Consider the following 20,432-nt stretch of genomic DNA (forward strand, 5'->3'; position numbering starts at 1 on the left):
TTCTTTTGGTTTTGCATCTGTTTTAGAATATGTAATTTGTCCCTCCTTAAAGGAACAATGAACAGAAAGTATTTTGCAGCTGAGGGCCCACACTCTGGCCCAAAACCACTTGTTTTCAGATTGCTCATGAAAGAGAACTGCTACTTGTTTTTCTTCACAGAGGTGAACTGCTGCTATGGGATCTCACTCAGTCTTGGAGACGGAAATATACCCTCTTTAGTGGTTCATCAGAAGGGCAAAATCATTCAAGGATTGTGTTTAATTTATGTCCTCTGCAAACTGAAGATGACAAACAGCTGCTGCTTTCCATATCAATGGACAGAGATGTAAGAACAGCTTATTTTGCATTCAATACTGTATATTGGTAATTTATGACTTAGATAGGATTAGAGGACTTTTTCAAACTATCATCAGTTCTCACACCTCACCTTGCCCCCAGGTTCCAATTTCAAAGTTACTATTTCTGACTAGCATTAAATACATTAGCAGTAGAGAAGTAAAGGGAAGGGGAGGAACAACCAAGATGTCTTTTTGTTAAAGCAGATACGATAAGGAAGAGATGTGTGCATGGAAGGATGTGAGAGGTCATTATGGTTTAGCTTTAAAATATCCTTGTCTATATAGTTTAGGTAGCAGAATCATCTGCTCTTGGCAGAGTCTCTGTAAGAGAGAATTGGCTTTATCTAAGTAACCTCACTGTTTTTCAGTAATCAAAGCTTGTTTGATAGACTTCGTTTTCTCCCAAGTCACTGTGTTAATAAATAAACAAGTGAAGATTAAAAACTTAGCACTCCTCTTCCAATGGATATGATAACATATTTTGCTTTTTGAGATAAACTGTGATTCTTCCACTGTCCTGAGACCATTGTCATCTTTTTTCTTTCTTTTTTTTTTTTTTTTTTTGAGTTTACCAAATGAGATTATCGATGCTATAATACTGTGGAAAGGCCACTGGACTCTGGGAAACAGGAAGGCTGAGTTCTAGTTTATTGTGTGCCTTCAATTCACTTGGCATCTTAGGGAATAAATGTATTCCAAGATCCCTTTGAGCTCTACAGTTTACTGCTTTTTTTTTTTTTTTTCCTAATTTCTACTGGAATAGTTAAGTTACATTCTCCTGCTGCACTCATTGAGCCCATTCTGTCTGAAATGATTGTTTTCCTGTTTCTCTGATCTTCATTAAGACCCTAACCCTTAACCTTTTCAGGTAAAATGTTGGGACATGGCCACTCTGGAGTGCTGCTGGAGCCTGCCTTCCCTCGGTGGGTTTGCCTACAGTCTGGCTTTCTCTCCTGTGGACACAGGCTGCTTAGCGATAGGCGTCGGGGATGGCATGATCCGCGTATGGAATACACTCTCCATAAAGAACAACTATGATGTGAAACATTTTTGGCAAGGTGTCAAGTCCAAGGTTACAGCGGTAAGGATGCGTTCTTTGAACTTGCCATACACTGTTTTCAAATAACTAATTCTCTCTTAGAGAATACCTATTCACACAAATGAACTCTATCGGGAATTTATACTTCAAGAGTATTTTTGATGCAATTTGAAACTGGGAAAGCACAGGGACCCTCCCTAACCAAACGCATTACTTCCTAATTCAGAAATTTAGCTTTGTTTTATAAAATTAAGTCACCCTGTTTTCTAATAGTAAGAAATTTAAAATAACCTGGATGTGTGTGCATTCATAGGAGGTACATTAAATTATAATATAACCACATGGGGAATAATAATGTTTGTGATTCTAAAAAAACCACAGTACAGAAGTGAGGAAAGCAAAAATGTTTTCTTTTCCACCCTTGAGTCTATTCTCCCGCGTCCATAATCCAAAGAACCACTGTTGATGTATCTTTCCAAGCTTTGTTAATTAATAATAGAACCATATTTTCTAAATTGTTCTGGAATCTTTTACTCCCCACCCAACAATCTATCACGCACATCATTTAAACATTTGATCCTATTTTTGTTTTTTAATTATATATGAAGTTTACTCACAAAAAATTTCTAGAAAGATACAGAGCTCACAGTGGGGTGTTTTGGATAGTGAAATTACAAGTGACTTTATTTTTAATACTATTTCTCTTTTAAATAATGAGAATTTGTTACTTTTAAAATTAGAAGACACCAAGAGCAAGAAATTTTTTCAGTTGAACGATAAAGTATAACCTAATGAATCCCTTAACAGTGCCCCTTTCTTCATATTTCTTTATAGCTGTGCTGGCACCCGACCAAGGAAGGCTGCTTAGCTTTTGGAACTGATGATGGAAAAGTGGGATTGTACGACACCTACTCCAACAAGTAAGAAATAGATGATCTTTATTTAACCCATTGACCAAAATGTTAGTGAGTTCATTTTGAATTCATAGACCCAGATGTTTATCATAGTAAGACTGGGAAGCATCTTTAAGATTCTGACTCTGAGACTGGGGCTTAGAACTCAGAATTTTATTTTTAAAACATTTTTTCAGGTGATAGTGATGGTTCAGCCCATCTGACCTGTGAATACTACTGAAGTTTTTTTTTTGGTTTTTTTTTGTTTGTTTTTTTTTCAGGAAAACATTTGCTTTTGTTTTCCCTCAACATTTTTTTTACAAAAGTTTTCAGGCATCCAAGAATGTTAAGTTATACATAGGGGCTTCCCTGGTGGCTCAGATGGTAAAGAATCTGCTTGCAATGCAGGAGACCCAGGTTTGATCCCTGAATTGGGAAGATCCCCTGGAGAACGGAATGGCTACCCACTATAGTATTTGGACAGAGAAGCATGGTGGGCTAGTCTATAGGGTTGCAAAGAGTCAGACACAACTGAATGACTGATATTTATATGGGCTTCCCTGGTGGCTAAGACCATAAAGAATCTGCCTGTAATGTGGGAGACCCGGGTTTGATCCCTGGTTGGGAAGATCCCCTGGAGAAGGAAATGGCTACCACTCCAGTATTGTTGAGTGTAGAATTCCATGGACAGAGGAGCCTGGTGGCCTGCAGTCCATGAGGTTACAAAGGGTTAGACAGGACTGAGCGGCTAACACTTTCACTTTCAAGAATGTTAAAAGCTTAGAATAAAGAACATCTCTGTTTGTTCCATCTTGAGTTACCAGTTGTTAACATTTTGCCATACTTTTGGTACACATAACAAAAATTAGCAGTAATCCATAATATGATGTAATATCCTGTGCGTATACAAATTTCCTCAGTTGAGCCAAAAATGTTTTTCTAGCAATTTTTTTTAAAACCTTTTTTCAATCAGAGGTCACACATTGTATTTTTTTATGTCTCTTTAGTCTCTTATTATAGAATAGTCCCCCACTTCTTTCCATAACATTGCCTTTTCAATTTGAAGATTGCAGGTAAGTTGTTTTCTAGCATATTCTACATTTTGGACTTGTGTAGTTAATTCTTTGTGGTGACTTATAATTCAGTTCACTCTTTCCTGTATTTCCTATATTCCTTGTCTGCCCTGTATTGCCTATAAACTTTCTAGAACAGCACTGTGTCTTTAGTCACAGGTGGCTACTGAAGTGTGCTAAGTGTAGAACACACTTGAGAGTTCAAAAAAGGAAAGAATGTAAGATGCGTCGATATTTATTTTAATTATATTTTAAAAGGTAGTACTTTTTATATACTGAGCTAATTCCTAAAATTGAATTTCACTTGTTTCTGGTACTTCTGTTAACATGGCTACTAGAAAGCTTTAAGTTGCAGACAAGGCTTGTATTTATGGCTCACAGTATAAATCTATTGGACACAGCTATTCTGAGCGCTTGATTAGATTCCAAACCTGCACTGTTCAGTTTGGTAGCCACTGGCCACGTGTGGCTACTTATGCTTAAAGTAATTGAAATTAAATAAAATTAGAGATTGAGCTCCTAGTCACATGTGCCACATTGCCAGTGCTCAAGGGCCATATCTCGCTAAGGACTACTTTATTGGACAGCACTGTTCTATGCCAGGGATTAGAAAACAGTGGCTCATGAGCTAAGAAAGTGCTTAGTCCCTCAGTTGTGTCTGACTCTTTGTGATCCCATGAACTGTAGCCTGCCAGGCTCCTCTGACCATGGGATTTCTCAGGCAAGAATACTGGAGTGGGTTGCCATTTCCTCCTCCAAGGGATCTTCCCAACCCAGGGATCAAATGAAGGGTCTCCTTCACTGCAGGCGGATTCTTTACCATCTGAGCCACCAGGGAAGCCCATGAGTTAAAGAATAGTTTATCTTTTAAAAATCAATGAAAAAGAATCAAGAATATTTCACCATGTGTGAAAAGTAAATAAAATTCAAGTTTCTCTGTCTGTTAAGTTTTATTAGAGCCCTGCCACACTCATTTCATTACATCTTATCCTCAGATAAGCGCTCAGAATAGCTGTGTCCAATAGATTTATACTGTGAGCCATAAATACAAGCCCTGTCTGCAACTTAAAGCTTTCTAGTAGCCATGTTAACAGAAGTATCAGAAACAAGTGAAATTCAATTTTAGGAATTAGCTCAGTATATAATCTGAGGATATATCTGCTTGTGTGCTACGCAGCAAAGTGGATATTGTGACAAAAACTGCTTGACTCACAAAGTCTGAAGCACTGACTACCTGGCCCTTTACAGAAAAAGTTTGCCTACTCCTGTTCTAGATCATTTGCACCTAATTGAGAATCATTCATTATACTGTAGAGCTCACCTTTTCATGCGCCAATTCTTTAGGTACTTGTGTATAACCTGTTGTTTATTGTTTAATCACTAAGTCATATCTGACTTTTTGCAACCCTACGGACTGTAGCCCACCAGGCTCCTCTTGGGATTTCCCAAGCAAGAATACTGAGTGGGTATTCCCTTCTCCAGGGGATCTTCCCAAGCCAGGGATTGAACCTATATCTCCTGCATTGGCAGGCAGATTCTTTACCAGTGAAGCACCAGGGAAGACCCTATGTATAACTTACACACAGTTAAATGTTTTTCTCCATTTTTAATCTTTTTTTTTAAAGGCTACACTATTTCAAAGAAGTACTTAAGAAAATAAAATTATATATCAATTTAAATAGCTTTGTGTCAGTACAAAATTACTAATTCTAGTAAATTACTATCTTTTGGTTATTATAAGCTGAATATTCAAACTGATAGCAGCAAAGGTATATAGTAGGAGGAAGGACGTTACTGTAGATATATTGCTAGGTATTCAGCCAGAAACACTTATTCTATTTCCTTTAGCCAAAGAAAATTTGGTTTATTGTCTAGACTGATCATGATAAATGTGTCAGATACATGGAAATAAAGAAGTCAACAGCTCATTCAGTCACAGATACTGGAATTCTAAAATCACACACAGAGTATAGTATATGTTAAAGGTAATAACTGCACTGCCCTGTCTGGACACATCACATATCATTAATCAACCACAACCTTCAAAAATACCCTGAAGAGCAAGATTTCTTTTTTAAAAAATAAATAAAAACCAAAAACTCAAACTACCGTATGACCCAGCAATTTCACTTCTCGAGATATATCCAAAAAAACCAAAAACACTCATTCTAAAAGATACATGCACCCCAGTCTTCAAAGCAGCATTATTTACCATTGCCAAGGTATGGGAGTAACCTAAATGTCCATCAACAGATGAAAGGATAAAAACGATGTGTGTGTACACACACACACAGGAATGCTACTCAGCCAGAAAACAATGAAATTTCACCATTTGCAGCAACGTGGATGGATGTAAAGGACATTATGCTAAATGAAATAAGTCAGACAGAAAAAGACAAGTACTGTATGATATCACTTATATATGGACTCTAAAAAATACAATACAATATATTCAGTAGAATATAACAAAAAAGCAGCAGACTCACAGATACATAGAACAAACTAGTGGTTACCAATGGGAGGGAGGGGTGGATTATAGAGATGGAGGAGGGGAAGGTATAAACTTCTGGGTGTAAGGCTCAAGGGTGTATTGTATAACATGGGGAATATACCCAGCATTTTATAATAACTAAATGGAAAATAATCTTAAAAAATTGTAAAACATTAAAGAAATTTTTTTAATAAAAACCATTATTAGGTAGAAAGGATGGAAGAAATGAATGTTTGTGAAGAATAAAAATACTAATCCAGAGGAAAAAAACTTTAAAACCTATCTACTCTGAAATCTTGGGAAGTCCCTGGCTGTCCAGTGGTTAGGACTGCAGGCTGCTACTGCAGGAGGCATAGGTTCAATCCTCGGTCCAGGATCCTGCAAGCTGCTTAGAACAGCCAAAAATAAATAAATTAAGCCTTAGTTTGAGAATGTGATGTTAATGACAGGGTAAGCAAAAATGATTCTAGTCTTTTACTAGAATATAAGTTGGAGATATTTGCATAGTGATAATATATGCATAGTAGTAACCTTAGTTCTGGGCTGAACAGTTTGCATTTTCTGTCTTGTCCTGTTTTTCTCAAGTTGTGATAGCCTTTACTTTTGTATATAACTACAGTAATATTAGAATATTTGACTTTTAAGTGAAGTGAGAAGCTCAGGAATAGATAGGGAAAATGACCCTAAACTGGCCAGTTAAGGGATATTAATAACTTTTTTCTAGGTAAAGTATGTTTGGGACATTTTTTTTAGTTGCTCTTATTACATGGTATATTATTTAAATGTTTGCTTCTTTACAATCGGTTATTTGGAGAAGGGTACTGTTATTTTTCTTTAATATCAGCAACTAAGTTTGTAACAGGCAACTTTTTAAAAGAAGATGGTCTCTCTTCCACTGTACCTCTTTAAATCTTTCTGTTTATAATTCCCCTTCCCCCCAGACCTCCACAGATTTCCAGCACGTATCACAAGAAGACTGTGTACTCGTTAGCCTGGGGACCACCAGTACCCGCCATGGCACTAGGTAAGTGTCTGGATCATTCTCTAACAAACATAAGAGTATTGTCTTTCAACTTAATCCTAGGATATTCAACCTGGAAAAAGTCATAAACATTCTAGTACAGTAACTCCTTATGCAGGCTGCTATGTCCCTGGGGTCCGTGAGGGCAGTTGTAACAGGTGATCAGTTAGAAACCATTCACCTAGGATAAGCCTCTCCAAATTATAGTATTTGGTCTCTCTGAGCTGAATTTTTTTTATTGTGAATACAGTTTTCTCACGCTAGGTCCTGATACCTAATACACTAGTAATTTTCACTAAAATTTGCTATCACCTTTTAATTTTATCAGAATTATAATGTTGGGAATTCCTTGGCAGTCCAGTAGTGCGGACTGCATGCTCTCAATGCCAAGTGTCCAGGTTCAGTCCCTGGCTGGGTAACTAAGATCCCACAAGCCACTCGCTGTGGCCAAAAAAATGAACATTTAATTAAAAAAAAATTTTTTAAGAATTATAATGTTAAGGATCATCTGTTTCAATCTACAGTTAAAGCAGGGTTAAAATTTCTCAGATGATCTCCTGTTGCCTGTGAATACATTCTGACCCTTTTCTAGCCCCTCAGTCTTGCCTTTCTTATTCCTACAATGGTAGGTCTTGCAGAATTTGTAAATTGAATGTGTTCAGGAAAATCTTTAGTAGTCTTTTCTTCAGCATCTATAGTGGAACATCTGTATATCTGCATAACTGCAGTGTAAGTCATCAGAACTCAAGCAGCATTGTAGTTGTAGTTCATTCATTCATTTAGCAAATGCTGATCCTTGATTTGTGCCAAACAGTTCTACAGTAGTGAAAATAAAACTTGTCCTTACAAGAACCCAGCAGAACCACTGTTTACTTCCTAAAATAAACAGGAAAGTTACTGTAACACCAAAGAAATCATTGCTTTGAGAATAGCTTCTTACATTTAGTCATAGGAAGTTCTGCTGCTTCATATATTTAAATGCCAGACAGTACTTATTTCTGTAAGAGAAGATAAATTCCCCAAAACTTTGATAACATGTCTTCTGATCCCAGCTTTGGCACCCCTACTATTTTGAGTGGCAGAAGATAAAACATGTCACAGTATAATATGGTCATATTACAGCAACAAACAGTTAAGCTGGTTAAGTACAAAACTGGTAAGTTTTCTTTTCTTATTCCATGTAGGAGAAGGAGACAGACCTTCCCTCACTTTATACAGTTGTGGAGGAGAAGGGATTGTCTTACAGCACAACCCTTGGAAGCTTAGTGGAGAGGCCTTTGACATCAATAAACTCATCAGGGACACCAATTCAATCAAAGTAAGTTCTTGTGATTTGAAGTCCTCTCATGATCTCTGTTTTATCTTCTCATCTTGCATGATAAATGCCATTATGTGAGGTATCCATTATGCTGTCAGATTTCAGGCTTCTCTCAGTTGCAATGGCTATTTATTATAAACTTTCAGATCTTGAATATAAAGCATCCTTTTCACACCTGCCACTTTCTCCAGAGGGAGGTGTTTGTAAAAATTACTTTATAATATGTTATCCAAGTACAACGATGAGGTATTTTGCTCAAAACAGAATTATCATTTTGGTTTTTTAGTGAAATAATTACAGATTTATACAAAAGCTGCAAAAATAATGCAAATAATTTCCTTATATCCTTCACCCAGATTTCCACGTTTAATCACATTTTCTTTACCATTGTATCAATATATCTGTATGCCAGAACTGTCTTTTTAAGTGAAACCATAAATGTGGAGTTTTCCTTATTCTTTCAAATGAGCATTTTTTACTTTTGCTCATTATTTCTGTATGGCTATTTTTGTTATAAAAATAATATTTAATCATAAATTGAATTGTTTTTATTGGCTATATTCCTTCATGTTTTATATGTTATCTGAACATTCAACAATGAATAAAAGAGGCAAAATTCCTGTTTCTAACAAGCTTTTAGTTTTGTAAGACTTAAATAATATAGATCAGAAGTTCACATAAGGAATTTGGGCCGGAAATGGAAATTTAGAGTCCCTTTATATGAGTGGTAGCTAAAGAAGCTGTGGGCATGTATGAAGTGGTCTGTGGAGAGACAAGTAAGAAAAGAAGAGGGCCCAGGCAGCCTTGGGGAACAAAGGAACTGTTCTCTAATAAAAACAGAAGAGAAAAAAAAAATTCTGGAAAAGAAACAGAAAAGATGGGAAGAGAAGAAGGGTGGCGTGTATGACTTCTTTTAAGGAGATGACAGCCCCCATGTTATCGAAGCCAGTGGACATGTTTCATGGCTTACTGTGGGATAAAAATCATTTTAATTAAGTTCATTTCACAAGGTTAGACACTGCAAACATTTAGTATTCACTGGCCTGTCTTTTGTCCCAGTTAGGAAATCATATTTAGAATACTTGTTCTTAGTAACTCTTTGGCAAATTATGTAGATTATTTATAAGAATGGCTGTTGTAATTAGAACATTTTTAAACCAGGGTTTGATTTTTTTTTTCCCCTCACACTTTCATCATTGATTTATAAGCTGTGTGGCAAGAACAATGTTTTTAGTCGAGATTGATTTGTTTTGCTTTTCTAGTACAAATTGCCTGTACACACAGAGATCAGCTGGAAAGCAGATGGCAAAATCATGGCTCTTGGCAATGAAGATGGGTATGTGTTTGTTTCTTTAAAAAAAAAAAACTTTGTAATTGCACATATATTTGATCACAAGCTAATGCCATCTGTAATGTTAGTTGGGAAAGCCTAGCTGTATTTGATATTCTGACTTATCCCTGATATCCTTAAATACCTCAGGAGCTCTCTGCATTATTGAGAACTGCAAAATAAATTAAATATTTATAGCTCAAAGAGAATGTTTGCCTACTCTTGTTTTGGCTGTAGTATGCTTCAAAGAATGCTTATCTCCAGAATTAAGTTCCCTAAATCTCCCTTCATTCTTTTTAAAGGGAAAAAAAAAAAAGCAGAAATGCTTTTTAGGTCTTACTATATCCTTTCCAATGTTTTGTTTTGGTTTGTTTTTTAGGGTGTTTTGCTTTGTTTTGCCCTTTCCAATGTTGATCACAGTAACATGGTTACTATTTCAGCCATTGGTTTATTAATTCTTCTTTTAGTTTTTCCCTGGTACCATTTATTATTTTAGAGCATGATAAATACAACTTTCCAGAGGTTATTGAGATTTATTAAAGCTGCTGAAAGAACTGCCTTTTGTACCTGATTTTTGGTAAGAGAGTAACCTCTGCAGTTTAGATAGGGTTATCCTATTCCATTTCACCTTTCTTTGACTGATGGAATGAGGGCGATACCTGCTTGCACTGAACTGTAATTTGAGCATCCTTTCTTATCTTGGTGTGTTTCTTATTCCAGATCAATAGAAATATTCAAGCTTCCTAACTTGAAACTGATCTGCAGCATCCAGCAGCATCATAAGCTTGTGAATACCATTAGCTGGCATCATGAGCATGGCAGCCAACCAGAACTGAGCTATCTGATGGCCTCTGGATCCAACAATGCAGTCATTTATGTGCACAACCTGCAGACTGTCATAGGTGACTTTGGTTTCTTTCCATACTGGGGGTGGTATATGTGTTCAGCTACTTTTTGTTCCAGTCTTTGTACATTTTCCTTTTTTTTTTGGTATTAAACACTACTCTTACTATTTTTCTGCTTTCAAAACTAATGTATTCACCTTATTTAAGACACAACAAAAATTTCAAACATGACAATACATGTTAACTTAGAAAGTGAAGTACCTCCCTTATTCCCATCCCTCATTAATAAACATCGCTTTCCTCCAAATTTTCTGAAGTATAGTTATTGCCAAGTCACTCTCCAAAAGATGGCGCCAATTTATATTCTCGTCCTTCAGTGTTTGAGTATGACACGAACAACACACATCCCATCCCATGCATGACTGCATCTAATTCTTACAATCCTGAGACTAGATTTTGTTATCTTATTTTCCTAATTGAGGCTCAGAGGGGTTAGCTCACTTCCATGCGTCCCACAGCTCATATATGATAGAGCCCAGATTCAGTCCCACACTAATTGCAGCATCTGCATGTGTTCTGGTAACTACTGGTCCCTGCCTAGCAAGTTGATCTTTTTCATATTTTCATACAACTTATTCCTTAACAAGGCTGAAACTTCTCTGAACTTCCTTAGCACCTAGAAGAAACAGTAAGTGGTCACATTAAAAAAAAAGGCTTTTTAATGTGAAAGAAGTATAATTACTTTTTAATGTGAAAGAAGTATAATTACTTTTTTTCTGAATATGAAGAAAAAAACAAACACATAACCCATCTTCATTGCCAAGAGCTATAATTTTTGTTTTTTAATATGCTTTTGTTTCTTTTGCCTGAAGAGACAAATCCAAAATAATACTGCTATCATTTATGTCAAAGAGTTCCTTTCTAAGAATTCTAAGGTTTCCAGTTTTACATTTGGGTCTTTAATCCATCATGAGTTTATTTTTTTATATGGTGTGAAAAAATGGTTTAATCTCATTCTTTCACAGGTAGCTGTCCAGTTTTTCCAGCATCACTTACAGAAGTACATTAACTTAATTCTTAGAAGCAGTGCAGATCTTTGTCTACTGAAATACTATCATCCTGGTTTGTTTCTTATTTTATATCTACTGAATAACAGAAAAAGTAAAAAAATGACCAGGAAAAACTTCATTTTATTTTTATCTTCTTATATTTAAATAATTCACACTTAGAGGAAAGTTGCAAAAATAGTATGAAGGACTACCATATACCTTTTCACAGATTCAACAACTTATAACCTTTTGTTGTATTTGCTTTGTGCTGTGGTGTATATTTTCCAAAGTGTTTGTGTTGCACGTGTCATGCTGCCATATTCCTTAATATGTGTGTATTTTGTAAGAATAATGATATTCCCTTATATAACCACAATTCCATTATTCAGTTAATTTAATATAATAGTTTGATCTTCCATGCTTATTCTTGTATTGTCAGTTGATCCAATATTGTCCTTTATATCTCTGAGCCTTTTTTGTTTTTTCATCTTGATTTTTTTTTTGGTTTGTTTTTTTTGGAAAAATACCAGCTGGTTATTTTGTAGATGTGTCCTGAGTTTGGTCTCATATATTCTTATGACTAGATTCAGGTCACACATTTTTAACTATACATGATAATACATCCTTCTTGGTATCACATCCTAAAGGCATTACTTTCATTTTGATGGCTTTTAGAAAGAAAGAATGATAGCTAACACTTCTTAAAGTAAGCCCACGTGGCAGGCACTGTGGATATGCCTACACTCTTAACCACTAAACAGTGTTGCCCAATGAAAATCATGTAGAAAGCATGTGGTAAAATATTGACTCTTGCCATGTTAATTAAAACCCTCCTTTATGTCTTTTTGTTGTTGTTATTGGTACCAATGACATCATCCCCTGTCTTTTAGAGAGCAATCCTGAATCTCCAGTGACCATTACAGAGCCCTACCGGACCCTGTCAGGGCACACAGCCAAGATCACCAGTCTGGCATGGAGCCCACATCATGATGGAAGGCTGGTATCCGCTTCCTATGATGGTACAGCTCAGGTACTATTGTATCCTTGATTCTGTGGGTTCTTCACTGCTGCTAAGTCACTTCAGTCGTGTCTGACTCTGTGCGACCCCATGGACGGCAGCCCACCAGGCTCCCCCATCCCTGGGATTCTCCAGGCAAGAACACTGGAGTGGGTTGCCATTTCCTTCTCCAATGCATTAAGTGAAAAGTGAAAGTGAAGTCGCTCAGTCATGTCTGACTCTTAGCGACCCCATGGACTACAGCCTACCAGGCTCCTCTGTCCATGGGATTTTCCAGGCAAGAGTACTAGAGTGGGGTGCCATTGCCTTCTCCGGGTTCCTCACTACGTACTCTAACTGAAACTCTTTCTTGTTCTCCCCTGCGATTTTTCTGAGCTCTCAGTTCAGTTCGGTTCAGTCACTCAAGTCGTGTTCAACTCTTTGCAACCCCATGAACCGCAGCACGCCAGGCCTCCCTGTCCATCACCAACTCCCGGAGTTCACCCAAACCCATGTCCTAGACATTTTATTAAACATATCTGGGCCCTTGGCATGGTAAATTTGGGTTTTTTTGTAACGTAGGTGAAAGAGAATATTGATAGGAACTAGCTAAACTGATGTTTTTAAAGATTTCACTTTGACCTACTGTCAGTATGATAAACTAAAGTTGATGTGAAAAGTACTCCTCCCATTCTGTTCTATCACAGAATGGTGACTATAAATCATGAAAAAATACTTCTAATAATAACTCAGTAGCTCACATCTTCAACTTCTCAAAAATAAAGATGAGATGCCAAGCCAGAGCTGTGAAGTGAGTTTCAGATATCAGAACCAGAACAGACCTTAGCAACTGGGGATCCATCATCAGTGATGGATGTCTGTCTCAGTACTGAGTGGTAAATGAGCTGTCTGCACAGAGCTGAGAGCCATGACTGGCTGCCCTTTGAAATGGAGACTGGAGTCATTCAGGAAATAGCGAGGAAATTGATCATTTGCCCTGAGACAGAAGAATCACCGGTGAGAAATTAGAACCCTTGCATCACACATGTAGATGTGGGCTCTGAATTAGAGGTATCAGAATCCCCATCCCAAAGATAACATGCAGTACTGGTTCAGGACAGTGAAATCCACAGGGCACCATTAAAAGCTTGCTCAAAATCATTCCTATGGGAATGCCTCTATATCCCAGAATACAGAAACCTCCATTAGGAAATAGCACTTTCTGAAACTGCAAGTACAAATTACAAGAGGAAATAAGAGTACACAGGTTTTTTTTTTTTTCAAAAATGTATACCAACCACCCCACCTCAAACAATAGAATAACCAAAAATTATCTATTCTCTTGTGTGACTTTTGGTTTTAGGTGTGGGATACTCTCCAGGAAGAGCCTCTGTGCAATTTCCGAGGACATCGAGGTCGACTGCTTTGCGTTGTGTGGTCCCCGTTGGATCCAGATTGCATCTACTCAGGGGCAGATGATTTCTGTGTGTATAAATGGCTCACTTCCATGCAGGAACACTCCCGACCTCCTCAAGGTCAGTCAGAACCTGGAGCCTATAAGGGCTTGCCTCATTCCCTTTTTCCTTTCTTCAGTAAGTTATCAGTCATGCAAGGAGGACATTCATGCAGAGCAATAGAGCAGTATGGTGGGAATGGGATGGAAGCCTGGGCAAGGATAGTAGCCCCAAGGGGTCTGAAGACAAACCTGAATAGTAACAAGTATACCTAGCACCCAGATCTTGTTTTCTAAATATCAGTCTCTTAAAAGGAACCTACCAGGGCTTCTTGGAGAAATGGCTAGTTCCAGGTTAGGCAGAAAAATTGTAAGATAAGTCTGCAGCATCATTTGCCACAAAAGTATAACTGAGGTCATCAAAAGCACAAAGAAACCAGCTTGAAGGGGCTGGCTACCCAAATGTGGGATAATCTGAACTTGAAGATAATTAACAGGAGAATTTCACTTCTGGCTATAAGAGACTAACTGGAACCAGAATTTCCCACCCACCAGAAATAGCTAGAAAACTAAACAGGCTATATAAACAACTAGAAATGTACTCAAGAAATGAAATGATACATCCACATAAAGACTTATAAAAGAATCATTATAGTTTAATCTGTAATTGCCACAAACCAGAAACAACACAAATGTCAGCTGGTAAATAAACTGTGGTATATATCCTATAGTGGAACTATTCAACAATAAAAAGCAAGTAGCTACTTATAAATACAACAAAATGGGTGAATCTCAACGATTATGCCTAGCAAAGTAAGCCTGGCAGAAAAGACTGAACACTGTATAGTACTAATATAGAGCATGAAATGTAGTTGTAAATCATATGAATTTCTAAAACAGACAAAACTAAGCTACAGGGATAGCAAATCAATGCCTGCCCGGGGCTCAGGGAGGAGGGGAATCTACTACAAAGAGGCATGAGGGAACATTTTGAAATAATGGCAACAGTTTATTTGTGGTGGTGGGTTACCTGACTATACATCTGTCTAAATTCATAAAAATGTTTAAAAATCTGGTATTTTTTCTTGTGTTAAATTATATCTCAGTAAGATGACTTGAAATCAAAAGATAAAAGCTTTCAAAGTAAATAAGTAATAGTAAAGGATTAAAACCTTAAATAGGAATTCTTGAGTCCATACTGACAAAAATAAATGAAGAGTCTAAATAAATAGAGAGAAGTAAAAGTTCTTTTCAGCAGAAGGCCACCTAGTAAGTGTAGACTGAACGATGGAACTGAACATTGCCATTTGGCCATAATCACAGTAACAATTTTTAGTACAACTAGTGGGGACAAAGCTGCAAGGTGCCGCCCTCCTTATTCAAGTAGTCAAGTAAGTAAGTGTTAGTTGCTCAGTCGTGCCCGACTCTTTGCAACCCCATGGACTGCAGCCCACCAGGCTCCTGTGTCCATGAGATTTTCCAGACAAGGATACTAGAGTGGATTGTCGTTTCCTTCTCCAGGGGATCTTCCCGACCCAGGGGTCAAACCTGGGTCTCCCGCACTGCAGGCAGATTCTTTACCAACTGAGCTACAAGGGAAGCACACCAAGTAATCAAAGTGAAGCACAAATAATGAGACAAATAGAAATGATGTGCTACCTCACAGGCTGCACCAGGATAAACACAGCCTCACTGCTTTGTATTGCAGCTGAAAGTGTGTAACCTAATCATGCAAAACATAAGGCAGACCCAATTTGAGGGAAATCAGACAAAATATCCTGTGATCTTCATGAGTTTCTAGTCATGAAAGTCAAAATAAAATCTGAACGTGTTCTAGGCTGAAGGAAACTAGAGATGTAACAAGCCAGTGCAACATGTAGTCCTGGAGTGATTTCCTTTTGCTATAAAGGACACTTCTGGTGTAACTGGTAGAACTTGAATGAAGTGGGAATGAATAATCTATCAGTGTTAATTTCCTGATATGAATGGTTGTGCTGTGATGATGTAGGAGAATGTCCTTGTTTGTAGGATATACACTAAAGTATTCAGGGGTAAATGGGCATCGTGTTTATGATTTAGTGAAATCTGAAAAGGGTTTGGTTTGGTTAACATTTTGATAATATAAGACTTCATTGGGAAGTGGGGGGAAAGGTAAGAATGTTATCAAAAAGAAGAGCAATAAGGTTTTGAAGTTTATTTCCTAGAGTGCTTTTAACCCAAATATATACTTTAATTTATCCTTTTCTGAACTGTGATTTCTATAGGCAAGAAAAGTATTGAATTAGAGAAAAAGCGGCTCTCTCAACCTAAACCAAAGCCCAAAAAGAAGAAAAAGCCCACCTTGAGAGTGCCTGTAAGGCAAGAATTATGTGATGGGAATGAAGAAGAGAGTGTAAAGGAGAGCCTGGGCCCTATTGAAAATGGCGTGTCAGACCAGGAGACTGAGGAGGAAGCCCGTGAGCCAGAGCCACCCTGTGGTGTCACCGCAGCGGGTATGTAGCCGAATCTCATGTTTCACTCTCTTGCACTTAATAGTCCTGACCAGGAAACTAAGTCAGGTCTACCTTTGTAGTGTTAAGGGAATCTAATGGATGATTGGGATGGAAATAGTAAAGTCCTCTAGAGAAAACTTATCAACCTGGGCAGATAAAACTGTGGAACACAGTGAAGCTGGGGCAGCGTATACATAGAACCTTACAAGTGAGGGTAAGTTTTTAAAGTTGTGATGGCTAGAATCTTTATAATTTTCCTTAGGTCAATTAGTCTACAGATTCCTGGAAGGCAGTTTGAGAGGTGGGGAAAGGGAGACTGACTACCCACGCTTCCTGTCTGAAATATTTCATCTTATATTTGGGGTAATAGATAAAATCACACTGTAAAGACTGGGATAGCTCTTAATTTTTAAAAAGAACTAGATTCTACATTGTTTTCATCCAAACTTTTTTCTTTCTCCCCATAATATAGTTTCTAAAGAACCAGTTATCTGCACTCCAGCAGCCTTAGGTTTTGAAAAGTCAAAAAGCACCATTAATAACAAAGTCACTTTACTGAAAAAGGAGGTACCTAAAGAGAAGCCAGGTTGGTATCTAGTAACTAAAATAATTTGTTAAAGCATCCTCATTACATGTAAATGAAAACTCAACAGAGTATGGGTTTCGGTTTTATTTTAGGTTTTAAATATTTGTGTTTTGATTTGGGGTCGTTTTTTTAGTACTTGGAAGAACTGTCATTTTGTAGTTGTTGATGTTGGTTCAGAGCTTTCACAGGGACTCCGTGTGTGTTGTAAACACTACCCCCAGCTACTACTAATTTAATGTGAAAGCTTCCTTCTAAGAGTGGGAACGTTCTCCACTCAGCAGTATTCCTCCAGTGGGTTGCATACACAGTGGACATGCATTCAGTTTGGGGTTTATAATCAGTTCTTCTTCAGATGGTCTGTACTTGTATTACATTTCAGAAGCCTTAATCAAGAAGCGAAAAGCTCGTTCCATGCTTCCACTGAGTACAAGTCTGGACCACAGATCCAAAGAGGAGCTTCATCAGGACTGTTTGGTATTAGCCACCGCCAAACACTCCAGAGGTATAGAAATAAACTTCCCTGGCCCATCCGTAGTCTTCTGAGAACTGGCACATACATGCTTTTTTGGATGTTTAATGGATGAGGCAACAGATGTCCAAAACTGTTGTGTTTCTGCATCATGCCTGCTGCAGCTCTGCACTCTGACCGCTATCAACGTTCCCCAGTGCCTTGGAGACATAATGCTCTGCTTCTCTGTTGTCAGGTTGTTGCCAGCCATCTGTGTGCTGGAATTGGTATAATGGCGTAAATATCTCGCTATCAGTCAGTTCCATCAACTGTTTTTCCCCAGTAAACAGCATGTACACGTAGAAAAGAACATCATTTGTTTATTGGAAATATACCCTTAATATGGCAGTTCTTTCAAAAATTTTTGATGGCAATTTTTGTTTACAGGTTTTTTGGTTTTAACTTTTCAATGCCCTCACTAATGTGTGTTATTCTGACATTACAGCAACTATTTTTCTTTTTAATTTTGAATTTTATGTGTTGAAAAGGGATGCACATGATAAAACGAAATTCAAACAGTATAAAGAGAAAATAAATCTCCCTCCCATCCCTCATCCCACTCTTCCATTTCTCCCCTGAAGCCACTCTGTTATCATTCAGTTGCCTTTTTCAAAAACAGTCTATATTGAATCCCTCTGTGGAAGATCCTAGTTTACATTACAGACTTTGCTTGTTAGTTTTTTTGGTCTGGTTTTTTTTTTTTTTACTGCATTTAAATGCACTGAATTTGCAGTTGACTTTTTAACATTCCTCCTTCCTCCCCACCCCCAAATTTTCCTTTGAGCAAACTTCAAACTAAACTGTCTTATTGGATTTTGCCAAGACTGAGCCTAAAAAGCCTGAAGTATTTTCATATTTTGCTATCAGTAGGGGTCTCTGTTAGGGTACACAAGAGCACAGGACTCTTTGTCTCAGAATCTGAAATGGGCATTACAGACATACAATCAGAATTAACTGAACAGAAAACGGTAATGTATTAAATCACTTTCATCTGAATTTTGGTCTTTTTGAATTAGCAGGGCCAAACGAGGATGTGTCTACTGATCTTGAGGAAAGATTTCACCTGGGGCTTTTCACAGACAGGGCTACCCTGTACAGAATGATTGAGGTTGAAGGTGAGGCAAGTCCAGTCAACACATCCTGTCCATCTTTATGCTTTCCTAACACTTTGTATGTACTTCTTTTATGGCTCCCATCTTGTGGCATGGTAATGACTAGTTTTACATGTCAGCTAACTAGGCTTTGACTTCTGTTTGCAAGTTCAGATACCCCTTGCTCACATCTATCACAGGACCCTAAACTTTGGTGTTCATTCTGAGTGACTGAGTACAAGTGAAAGTGGGTGGGTGGACAGATGCCTGAGTGGGTGTCAGGCCCCATTACATACACTCTGGGAAGTGACTTACCCATCAGCCAGTGACTACATATTCTAGAAATTTATTCCTCTCTTTCATCCTGCCTTTCTTTTTCTAGAAGACAGTACAGACAAATGTTTCTGAAACATCTTCCAAATAGTATTTCTCCTCCAAACAGGAAAAAGTCACTTGGAAAATGGCCACCCCGAGTTATTTCACCAGCTCATGCTTTGGAAAGGAGATCTAAAAGGTGTTCTGCAGACTGCAGCAGAAAGAGGGGAGCTGACAGACAATCTCGTGGCTATGGCACCAGTCGGTATGTTCTTTACCACAAAAGCTCTAGCCTCTCTAGGGTATATCCACTAAAGATAGACATTGTCTTGAAAGACAGTTTAGCCAACTATAATGATTAAGTTTAAAATCCACATACCCTTTGACTCAGCAGTTCTAACTGTAGGAATTTAACTGTACCTACACATGCAAAATGACAGATAACATGGACCATGATTGCAGCAGTATCTGTAACAGCAAAGATCACAAGAACCTCGATGTCTGTCAGTATAAGACTGGTTAAATCTTGTATTTCTATACAGTAGAAACTCCTTCCGATAACAAAAAACTGAGTCAGCTCTGAGTATTCTGATATAGAATGGAGCTCCAAAGTTTAGTAAGTGAGAAGAATCGAGGTATAGATGCACAACATAATATTTAATACTGTCATTTATACATGTGTGGTTGTATATTCATAGACTGTTGCCAAAGGTTTCAAAAGAAACCAGTAATAATAGTTGTCTCTAGGGAAAGGAATTTGGACAAGTCTGGGGCCTGGGACAACTCCAGGATAACAAGGAAATTTTTTAGGCCATGCCGCATTTTGTAGCTTTTTATTCAAGTATGCCAGAGAGAGGGAGAGAAGTACACAGGTCATGAGTGTACCTGAATTTCACTAACTGAATACACCCTTGTTAACTAGCACCTATATCAAGAAATACAACATTATCAGCACCCTAGAAGCTTCTCTCATGCACTTTTTCACTCAGTCTGCATACACCCAAACAAGGGTAAGCACTGTCTGACTTCCATACTCTTGTACATTTGAATGTTGTACTATTTTTTTATGTATTGCATAATCAAAGAAACAATTTACATTTCAAGGTACAGGGATGGGGAGAGATAGATGAAACAAATGATCATAACAGCAACTAATTACTATCTAAATGTTCTGCTTAATGCAGTGACTAACAACAAGCATTTTCTTTTTTATTCCTAAAGCCGGTTACCATGTGTGGGTATGGGCTGTGGAAGCTTTTGCCAAACAACTGTGTTTTCAGGACCAGTATGTCAAGGCTGCCTCTCACCTGCTTTCTATCCACAAAGTGTATGAAGCTGTGGAGCTGCTCAAGTCAAACCATTTCTACAGGTCTGTATGACCCAACAGTTGAACTAACAGTTGGATGTGATATGAAATTAACCTATATAACAGTTCTGTTTCTTGACCACCACCATAAAACCTTTACCGTAATTAAACATCTCAAATGTATACAAATATTACGTTCACTAGCTTAACAACATCAACACATCCACCACCTATACTTAACAAAATGTTAACTCTCAGCAATATTTGCCACTGGTCTTTTTTTAAA

General features: G+C 37.7%; 1 protein-coding gene across 4 annotated transcripts in view; it reads left to right on the top strand.

Moving 5' to 3' along the window:
• The window catches only part of GEMIN5 (gem nuclear organelle associated protein 5), a 40,819-nt gene that overhangs the window by 6,776 nt on the left and 13,611 nt on the right, over window positions 1-20,432 (top strand). For 2 of the 4 annotated variants that reach the window (XM_027545861.1, XM_027545864.1), the window contains exons 7-21: window positions 161-326; window positions 1,208-1,420; window positions 2,213-2,298; window positions 6,777-6,859; window positions 8,041-8,174; window positions 9,437-9,510; window positions 10,225-10,406; window positions 12,289-12,428; window positions 13,759-13,930; window positions 16,113-16,340; window positions 16,813-16,926; window positions 17,306-17,428; window positions 18,451-18,549; window positions 18,968-19,105; window positions 20,062-20,209. In XM_027545861.1, the coding sequence (XP_027401662.1) occupies window positions 161-326; window positions 1,208-1,420; window positions 2,213-2,298; window positions 6,777-6,859; window positions 8,041-8,174; window positions 9,437-9,510; window positions 10,225-10,406; window positions 12,289-12,428; window positions 13,759-13,930; window positions 16,113-16,340; window positions 16,813-16,926; window positions 17,306-17,428; window positions 18,451-18,549; window positions 18,968-19,105; window positions 20,062-20,209 (2,100 nt within the window). The remainder of the gene's footprint in view (window positions 1-160; window positions 327-1,207; window positions 1,421-2,212; window positions 2,299-6,776; window positions 6,860-8,040; window positions 8,175-9,436; window positions 9,511-10,224; window positions 10,407-12,288; window positions 12,429-13,758; window positions 13,931-16,112; window positions 16,341-16,812; window positions 16,927-17,305; window positions 17,429-18,450; window positions 18,550-18,967; window positions 19,106-20,061; window positions 20,210-20,432) is intronic. The other 2 variants (XM_027545862.1, XM_027545865.1) reach the window with 1 other exon arrangement.

The sequence above is a fragment of the Bos indicus x Bos taurus genome, chromosome 7, assembly GCF_003369695.1.
Source record: "Bos indicus x Bos taurus breed Angus x Brahman F1 hybrid chromosome 7, Bos_hybrid_MaternalHap_v2.0, whole genome shotgun sequence".
NCBI classification, from domain to species: domain Eukaryota; kingdom Metazoa; phylum Chordata; class Mammalia; order Artiodactyla; family Bovidae; genus Bos; species Bos indicus x Bos taurus.